General features: G+C 32.9%; 1 protein-coding gene across 1 annotated transcript; it reads left to right on the plus strand.

Annotated features, from left to right (window-relative positions):
• The first annotated feature begins 1,511 nt into the window (after positions 1-1,511).
• Positions 1,512-5,902, plus strand: LOC133326818 (uncharacterized). The gene is made up of 3 exons (XM_061535425.1): positions 1,512-1,577; positions 5,445-5,528; positions 5,722-5,902. Exons 1-3 carry the CDS (start codon positions 1,532-1,534, stop codon positions 5,880-5,882), a joined length of 291 nt encoding a protein of 96 aa, XP_061391409.1. The 5' UTR covers positions 1,512-1,531; the 3' UTR covers positions 5,883-5,902.
• Positions 5,903-10,710: the final 4,808 nt, after the last annotated feature.

Consider the following 10,710-nt stretch of genomic DNA (forward strand, 5'->3'; position numbering starts at 1 on the left):
CAAGAACCCCAAAATATTGAAAATTTGGGGGTGCCCTTATATGGAGCTATGCCTAAACGTGGACCGATATAGCCCATCTTCAAACTTGATCTGCCTGCAGACAAAAGACGGCTCCATGCAAAATGTTGGCGCTCTATCTCAATTCGTTTAGACGCTAGAGTGATTACAACAGACAGACAGACATGCTTAGATCGTCATAGAATTTTACGCTGATCAAGAATATATATACTTTATAGGGTCGGAAATAATTATTTCGATGCGTTACAAACGGAAAAACAAAACTAATATACCCTCCATACTATGGTGGAGGGTATAAAAATATTTGGTATGGAGATGTGCTATTCAATATGAAACCAAAATACTAATCTATGGCCAATTCCGTTGAAACACGTGTCGAAAATCGCCTAAATACCGAATGTTGGGGGTACCATCATATGGGGGCTACCCTGAAATTTGGGTCAATATAAATAATTTTTTTGTACGGGCATGTGCTATGCAATGAGTACCCAAAATACCAAATTACAGCCAATTCAATTGAAACCCGGTTACATGGGGGCTACACCAAAACGTGGACCGATACATTTACAATACCAAACATCCTAGGAGTACTAGCAATGTCTGTTCAAAATTTCAGATCTCTAACTTTATTATTGCGGAAATGCGTAAACCGACACTGGATTTTATAGAATTTTGTCTGCTTAAGAATTTTAGAATGTGTTTCTAATCAAGAATATGTGTACTCGTAGAGTCTCCGGTAAATTTTTCGAGGTGTGGCAAACGGAATGAAAAATTTAATCTACACTTCATATTATGGCGGAGGGCATAAAAACCTTTTTTACGCCCTCCACCATGAGGATGACATTCAAATAAGAGGAGAAAACTCATGTTATGATGGGGTCTCAAACATACCGAAATAGACGTGAAAAAATTATTTAAATTCTCCAAATACTTAATATTGGGAATAGCGTTATATGGGTCTATACCAAGACACGGATCTATATTGTTAATTTTTGGTAGTAAGATTTGACAGACAATAGAGAATTCCAAATTACAGTCAATTCGGTTAGAAAACGTGTCTAAAATTTCCAAAATACCGTTGAGTGGGGTTATCCTCAAACTTGGATCAATATTATTTTTTCTCACTATCCAAGGTGCTGAAGAGTATCGCATAGTCGACCCAGTCCCCAATACAAAACCCTGACTACATCCTGGTTAAAACAATCGCATTTAGGCGGGAATTAAAATCATAACATCATCTATATGTGACATTCAACCAGTTTACCAAGAATATCACATATAGATGGGGCACACACAAAATACTAACTGCCTAACATTTCTGAGTCTTATCTTATCATTCCGAATGCAGTGTATTCGGATAACAATGGTATATTAAAAAAAACTGTACGCACCCCGTTATATTGGTTAGTACTGAAACGACTTTTAAACGGCGACAATTGTCGGCGATAAAACGAACGAAATTTTCAATTTTCAACAAACACAAAGAAAAATCAAAAAAAAAAAATTTTGAAAAATGAAGTTAATTAAAAATCCATCGACCTACTTGGTCATCTTTTTAAGTAAGAATATTGTTCTTAAATACGATCTAATTATTTTTCTTTTATTTTACTAAAATCGTTGAAAATATTTCAAATTAAGTGATGATTTTGTGTGTAATATTAAAAAAAGAAAAAAAATATGTATGTGTACATACATATTGTGACTTACAAAACCATACATAAAATTGATAAAAACAAAGTACACAAAAATAGATAAGATAACGAAATTACTCATGGTTAGTTGTGTGCAAGAGGAATGTTGTGATGATTCAGTGTGTAATAATAAACAATTCAATTATATATATTTTTGAAATCTATATAATTGAATTTTGAAAAATACTACTCGTTTATTTGCTTTGTCCATACGTTTTATATGAGACAAAAGCATTTGGATATATTACAGCAATGTTAAGTTCGACCCGGCCGAACTTTTAATACGCTCCACCAAGAGGATGACATTCAAAATGTTTGAAATTAATGGAGCCCCCATTCATTAGAACAAAACTCATACTGTCATATTTTCATTTGAAAATATTTACTTACACAAATACAATTTAATTTTTTTTTTTTTTAATTTGTTATTAAATCTATGTTATTACAAATTTTTGCAATTCCATCTATTTTAATATGTATGTCAACTATGCAGTACAATAATTTCTAGCCATGTACTTCTATAAACTACTAAATGAATATACACCATATGCTGTACATTGAAACATATTCTCCGAAATCTCCGTTGACCTCACATACCGCTTACGAGGGCGGCTCGTAAACTTCTTAACCTATCAATGAAAGAGAATAGTTACTTTTTCAAAAATATTTTTATTTTTCAATGTAATCTCCTAAAATTTTTTTTTAGATTTGGGAACAAGTAAAAGTCACTGGCAGCTAAATCAGGAGAATAAGGTGGGTGGTAAAGCAACTCGAACTTTAATACGTGCGCTGTGTTGAAGAGAAATTATTTTTTTTCAGTTGAAAGTTAGGACGTTTTTCTCGAATTTTGTACATTTAATTGATCCAAAATAGAGATGGTGGTATATACAAGGGGTGAGTAAATACCCATTTGCGGGTATTTTTGGGTATTTACTATAAACGGTAATACAACAAACACCCTATTTTTTATGTTATCAAATCGATTTAGAATGGATTGTTTTACAATACTTTTAATATGTGGGTAAATATTAAATACCCAGTTTTTACCAAAAATTGGGTATTTAACCATTGACATAGGCGGCCAAAATTTTGCATACATGTTTTTAATATCAACGCAAACATAGATATGCAAAATGGAGTCCCTGAGTCCAAGTTTTGATATAGCCCCCATATAACCATATCTCCCGATTTAAGGTATTTATTGTCTATTAGACATATTTTACAACTAAATTGGCTGTAATTTGGCACAGACTGTTCTCTTTAGGTGTTAAATGTCCATGCAATAATTTATGTATGTATGTCCACGTTTACTGGTAGTCCTCATACCTTAAATCAGGAAATACTGTTATATGGGGGCTATATCAAAACATGGGCCCAGCACCCCATTTTGGATTTCTATATTGTGTATTTACCCAATTTACCGGGTCTCTGGAGTATATGGTGGTAAAATCCATTTTATTTCCCTTAAAACGATCCAAACATTGAGAAATGTTCATTCTTATGCGTTTTTGATCGACTGTAAACAAATGCGGCACCCATCTTGCAGAAAGCTTTTTCATCTGTAGTTCTTAATGGAAAATTAAATGGAGTGGAGTTGCCAGATCAAAACAAAATTTAACATGTTTTCATAACAGAGTTTCCAAAACACTTAACCTTTTTATGTTTATACCGCGCTTTTTGTGCTAGGCTAAAAGGTTTCCGAACTGCCCTCGTACATGATCTATCATATAAAAAACAATGGTTTTACTTTTGAAATGACAATAATTAAAAGTAGAATGAAAATAAAACAATAAACATAACACAAAAAATATAAATAGCAGCTAACATCAAAGAGAAACCCATTTAAGGACAAAGCGTACACTGAAACAAGTAAAAAAGCGTTAAGTTCGACCGGGCCGAACTTTGGATACCCTCCGCCATAGATATACTGACAGGTACTAGAAATGAACATATAGGGAACATACCAAAAAGTGGACCTTTACCGACATTTCTAAAAAAGGATTATGTAAACCATAATACAAATTTCAGAATTTTTTAATGGATAATTATATCCTGAGCCTTGTGGCTAATGAGGGTGTATACACTTTAACACGGTGAAAATATGCCTCATCGAAATATTGGTTCTAGACCACATCTTTCAATGGACCAAATCCGTTTTAGAAAAATTAGATTTCACCCAAACTTATTTCTTCCAAACTTAGTTCAAATTAGAAGATGGGGAATATCGGTCCACTCCTTCTGGAACCTCCACACAGGGGCTAGGTCTAAATGCGGCTACAGTTCATTATCGAACCTTACGTTCTAATTTTTTATCTCGCTATCCTCCGCAGGTGAAATGATTAGAACCAGAGTCTTAGAACTAAACTCAAAACGCGTAACAAATCAGATAACTATTTAAAAATAAAAAAGGGAGTTATATGAGGACTGCCCCAAAAAGGGGGCGAATATTAATAATTTTTTGTAGGGAGATTTGTTACCATTTACGACTACAAAATACCAAATTGCAGCAAATTCGGTTGAAAAACTCGCTCAAGAACCCCAAAATACCGAAAATTGGGGGTACCCATATATGGGGGCTATCCTATACTAAATTACAGCTAATTCGGCGGAAAAATACGATTAAACCTCAATTTCAGCACCCTATCTCAATTCCTTCAGAAGTTAGCGTGATTACAACAGACAGACGGACCGACGGCCATAGGTAGATCGTCTTAGAATTTTACCCTGATCAAGAATATATATACTTTATAGGGTCGGAAATGAATATTTCGATGAGTTACAAACGGAATGACAAAATTAATATACCCTCCATACTATGGTGGAGGGTATAAAAAGGATGTTATATGGGGACTACCCCAAAAAGGGGTGAATGTTAACAATTGTTGGGTGGGAGATTTGTTACCATATAAGACTACAAAATACCAAGTTGCAGCAAATTCGGTTGAAAACACCCAAAATACTGAAAATTGGGGGTACCCTTATATGGGGGCTATCCGAAAAAAGTGGACCTATATTCATAATTTTTTGTGGAGAGATTTGGACCTATTAAGAACTCAAAATACTAAATTACAGCTATTTCGGCGGAAAAATACGATCAAAACCCCCAAAATACTAAAATTAGGAGGTACCGTTATATGGGGGCTACCAGAAAAAGTGGACGAACCCCAAAATACCGAAAATTGGAGGGTACGCTTATATGGGGGCTATTTGAACAAATTGACCTATATTTATAATTTTATGTGAAGCGAAATTACAGCCAAAACCCCAAAAATACTGAAAGTTGGGAGTACCGCTATATAAGTGGACCTATATTTATATTTTTAATGGGAAAATTTGGTACCCAATAATAACACTATGTACCAAATTTCAGCGAATTCAGCTGCAAAACGCGCTTAAAATTCCCCAAATACAGCAAATTGGGGAATACCCTTAAATGGGAGCTATGCCTAAACGTCTCAAGTCGTTTAGACGCTAGAGTGATTACAACAAACAGACGGACATGGCTAAATCGTCATACAATTTTACGCTGATCAAGATTATATATACTTTATAGGATCGGAAATTATTATTTCGATGAGTTACAAACGGTAATACCTCAGCTGTCAATCAGCATTCGTAATCAATTTAGCTCTGCAAGTTGGTACCCAACGTATTGCTAAATTGTCCAATAACCTCTACGTCCGATTTTATTAGTTTTATTTAAATTAAACTCTCTGTTGTTTCATTTGCTTGCAGTTCTATTCGCATGTTGCACTCAGGAAACGGAAGCCGTACGTCGTGTAATGCGTGGTCGCCGTACCTTAACCCGCAGATATTTCAGTGAGTATAAATTCCATTCTAAAACATCCACAATTTAATGAATTTATGTTTGTTTCTGTTACCACAACCGAGAATGAAAACTAAAACAAACAAAACATAATTCATAATATTATGCTCTCTAAACATTGATTATATTTTCTATTTGTCTCATTTTTCTTTTGCATATTTTTGTTACGCCACTATGTGAATGCAGCTGGTTTGGCTATACCCGGATGGGCACTTGTGACTCTGATTGGTATTAGTGAACTTTTGCTGGGAGCCATACTTTACTTTGTGCTATATAAATTTATTCTAACCAAAGACTACGAACCGACCACAAATACATATGCACCAGCAGCAACAAATGAGGTTTAGTTGGCTGCTATTTAAATAGCAGCAAGTTGGTTGTGTACGAACGAAACACGGGGAGGGAGAGAGAGATAAGACGACAACTTAATGTACAGCTACAGTCCCCAAAGCTTTATCAAGTACCGGAATCATGTGCGGCACTTATGAACTTTTTTAACCCACAATAATAAAAACATCGTCGACACAGAACTAATAGTTTCTATTTATGTTGTAATCTTTGGGACCTCCGACATTCATCGCAACACTCCCTCCCCACCTGCACCGTAAATGATAAACAACAAAGCTAGCAATATTTGATTAAAAACAACAAACAGTTAAAACATGGTCAACATTTATTTTTTATTTTCATAAAAAATAAATACATATATTTAGTAATTATATATGCACATATTTTTTGCTTTACATATATATTTTTTAAATAAACGATCAACAAAAAAAGTATTCCGTCCTTTCATCCTTAAAATGTGTACACATGGTTTAGTAATTATGGATGTGAGTACAATGGAATGGATTTCTTTGGAACTCAGGAGCCGCTTATTTTAATATTTTCCATAGTCGACATAATAGCAGTATCACAAAGAAATTAAAGAATAAAATAAACCATGTGATACGGACTAATTTTTTACGGACAAATACTTACGAATTTTTTATTATTATACAGGGTGCTTCAAAAATATTATAAACACTTTGAACTTCCATAAAAAAATTTTTTACCGTTCTACAAAGTTCAATTTAAGGAAAATAGAAAGTTAAAAGTCCAATGGAAATGAAACACAAATTACAAATATTAATACTGTTCAAATTGGTGACCTGCAGCATCAATACAATTCTGAGTACGAGTCACCACTGATTCTGTACATCGCACTATAGGTCAAACTGGCAATTTTTGTGGCCAAAAGTCATAAAATTGAAAAATAATGGTATTTCAACCTGAATAGCTGTCTCAACATTCTGAAAAAATAATGGAATTTTTTTTAGAAATAAACCCTTTAGGTTATTAATGTATTAAGCCTTTGGGGATAAAAATAAATTAATTTATATATTTGATAACATTTTATTTATATATATTCCTATTATTGTGAATAAATAAAATTATGGAATATCATTATATACAGGGTCGTATGCAATGTTTCGAAACAGGGGGTGGTTGTGATATGTTTGGTGTTTGTTAAAAAAATGAAAAAAATTCTCTTGCATAACAAAAGTTAATGTAAGCAAAAAACGGGGTTGTCGACCACCAAGGACACCTCAACTTTGCTACGTCTCTGATTTCATATATTATTTAAATGAAGTACGTTTAATTTTCTAAAACTAAGTCATTAAGAATATTTATATAAGTTGTAGTCCGTCTTAATTGAACTCATCGCTCTCATCATGTGATCTATCTTCACCTTTGATTTAAATTCGACTGGTTTAGCATTTCAAGCTTTAACGTTTTCGCTGTTGCATGCGTTTGATTAAGCTAATTGATGATATTAAAGGATCTAATGTATCCAAGGCTCTAGTAAAAATATATCTAAAATGCATTATACAATTTATGCCTAGCTTCAGCAGCATCTTTTCCAAGAATTCCATTAGGGGTACACAATTTTCCATTATCTGCGTCGAATGAATTTGTACCTTATGGACAGTAGCAGTCATGGAGAGCTAACAAGCATAACAATAATTTCGAAATATGTTTAAATGTACTGAAAACTGACGTAATAATGAAATTAAAATAATTTTGAGGCGGAATATAAGATTTACCTCTACTCCAGTTATTTCAGATTCAAATCAATCAGTATTTCGGTAAATGGTTTAACATACAAAAATGGTAATAATTAAAAAACCGCACAAATCCGCAAAACCACATTAGGTTATTTAAATTAAGGACGGTTCAATGAACAAATATCAATTTTTATTTCAATTGCCAAAAGTTGCCCACGGATTTAATGCTTTCATAACCTTAAAGTTTAAAAATTCCTTCGATCAATCTAAAGTTACGCTTGTTTTAATACAATGTTTATGATAAAAAATATGGAATACTTTCTTATTAATTCTTTACTTATAGTTATACTTATATTTTATTTCCACTTTAAATCTTAACAAGTACATACCAAATGAATAATTTTTTATCATATTTTAATAATTCACGTTTGACAGCTTGCCATATAACGGTATAAGTGATTATGCAAAAACAAAATTAATTTTTATTTGTTTTGAAGTGTTCCTTACTCGATTCTAACTCAAAAGAAGTGATAAGACAATGTGTTAAATTCGACTTTTGGCCAGTAAAATGGTCTGTTTGACCTATAGTTCATCGTATCAAAACGTCCAATGAGATGTCTCTACACACTGCTTGAATCTCACCATGTTGATATTACAAATTCCAACTGATAAAATAACATAAAGGGCACCTGGCAAAGAAATATAACATTAGCCTTGTAGAGCGGGAAAACTACAATAGTTTAAAGTGTGTATACATTTTTTTGAAGCACCCTGTAGTTAAAAACAAGTGAAAAATTGTAAAGTTTGGCCGGGCCGAACTTTTTATAGCCTCTACCATATGTTGGTTAATTCAATACATCGATCGATATTGATAATTTTTGGTAGGAACGTTTAAAAATGTGCACAAAATAACAGGGACGTACGCAGAATTTCATTGCGATTAACAGCTGAAGCGTTTGATCTAACATTTTTATTAGAAATAAATCCAAAGTAAATCTTACTATTTTTCCCTATTTCTTCTTGTGCGTTATCTTGATGAAAAATTATTTTTTGTGTTGTAAATCAGGACGTTTTTCACGAATTTGTAAATTTAATTGATCCAAAAGCTTGCAATAATACTCTGAATTTATTGTTTTACTCTTTTGCAGATAGTAAATCCATAAAATACCTTTGAAATCACAAAAAACGTAGGCAATTCAGTTGGATGGTAGTTTTCCATCCAATTGAATTGGATCAAATGACCGGTTTTTCTGTGCAAAATTGAAAAATATCAAAGTGTCGCTTTTCACGAGTTGTTGTTGTTTCTGTTTTTAGAACACTCCAAAATAGAGACACGTGATATTTATTAGTGCTAAATATAAAGTACCGTCATACATCTGGCCGTGCAAGTCGCTCAATATAATTTGTTCTATAAATATGCTTATATTTCAGTGGTGCTTAGTCAACTTTGAGTGTGTGTTATTTCGATTGTGTTTACAATAATTAATTAGTGTAAAATGGAAAATATATACAAAAGAGCATATGTATATTAAATTAAAAATGTTTGCGACTCTATTCTTGAAAATAACCCTTTAGCCTATGAAGACTTAATTTGATATATTAATTTTCAGTAAGCTTTTAAAAAAATGACCCAATATGACCCCTTTGAAATTTTGCACATACATTAAGTGATAACTATATAACTATAATATACTATAATTTATATTTGAAATATGGCGAAAATAAAAAACTGATGCTGTTTTAAAACAATGAAATGAGCAAAATTGATGTCGACAACATTTCGGATGAAAGAGAGAAATATTTAAAGAAACCAATTCATTTATATTGCTTAAAATAAGCGCACAATTGTGAAAAATTTCACAGAAACATGAATGTTTCCAAAGACAATGACAGGCTATATTCGGATTTACATTTTTTGCCTAAGAATTACAGTATTCCCCGCTTAATTACCTCCACGTTTAATTACCTTCCATGGTTAATTAATCCGATTTCGAAATACCCAGTTATTTTCAGTACAATCCCTTACAAAATAGCACGTTTAATTACCCCCTTTTAATTACCCATTTCATTTATTTGCCCCTAAATAACCTACCCCAAAGTAACCATACCTTCAAATCTGTCCCATGTAATTACCCAATGTATTTTTTAAATCTGGCAACTTTACTTAAAATTACTTACGTTTGCTAGTGCACTTGCCACACATGTGCACATAAAATCTATTGTTTTGAAAGTTTTCGTGAAATGTCTCCCAGAAATACATCTTTGTCTATCAAACTAAAGCTCATGTTAATATCTCAAGCAAAAAAGAAAGAAAAAACAAAAAACCAATGTCCACCGATATTTACCCTTGCTGGGTAATTAATCGGGGTCCACGGATAATTACCCTAGCGAGGTAAATAACCGTCTACGCTTAATTACCTTCCACGGATAATTACTCAAAAATCTTGAAATTTTCACTGAGGTAATTAAGCGGGGTTTACTGTATTCAAAATAAAGCGGCACCTAATAAAAACTTTGAATTTGGTAAAAGAGGTGCTTTCAACTGAGAAACGTGACACCCCAAGAGACTGATCCACTTTCCACGGATGAAGCTCTAGCTTTCCTTTTAAAATATAACTTTTCAAAAGGGCGGGATAGATACAGATATATATGAGAGCTATATCTAAATCAGATCCGATCAGATTCAAATTTGCAGAGACATTTCTGATTTTCGTTATGATCGGGTGTATATTGTGATTTGGCGTGGTTTAAACGTGAAATCGGAGGGAACATATATATGGATGTTATATCTAAATCTGACCCGATTTGAACCAAATTTTTCTGAGTTGTTTTAACCTATAAAAAACATGCAAACTAAATTTTACGATAACCGGATGTATTTTGTGGGTTTGGAGTTACTTAGTTGTGAAATCGGATAGAACATATATATTGGAGCTATATCTGAATCTGAACCGATTTCTTCAAATTCAACACACTTATTTGCAGACTCAAAAATCGTACAAACCAAATTTCATCGCAATCCGTTGTATATTACCGATTTGGTGCATCTTAAACCTGAAATCGGATGAAATATATATATGGAGCTATATCCAAATCTGAACCGATTTCTTCCAAATTCAACAATAAC

The sequence above is a fragment of the Musca vetustissima genome, unplaced genomic scaffold, assembly GCF_032173495.1.
Source record: "Musca vetustissima isolate MV318-11 ecotype Yass unplaced genomic scaffold, APGP_CSIRO_Mvet_v1 utg2717, whole genome shotgun sequence".
Classification (NCBI taxonomy): Eukaryota; Metazoa; Arthropoda; class Insecta; order Diptera; family Muscidae; genus Musca; species Musca vetustissima.

Coding starts and splice junctions, on each gene's coding strand:
- LOC133326818 (XM_061535425.1), top strand. CDS start 1,532: ATGAAGTTAATTAAAAATCCATCGACCTACTTGGTCATCTTTTTAA. Junction 1,578..5,444: donor CTACTTGGTCATCTTTTTAA/GTAAGAATATTG, acceptor ATTTGCTTGCAG/TTCTATTCGCATGTTGCACT. Junction 5,529..5,721: donor CTTAACCCGCAGATATTTCA/GTGAGTATAAAT, acceptor ATGTGAATGCAG/CTGGTTTGGCTATACCCGGA.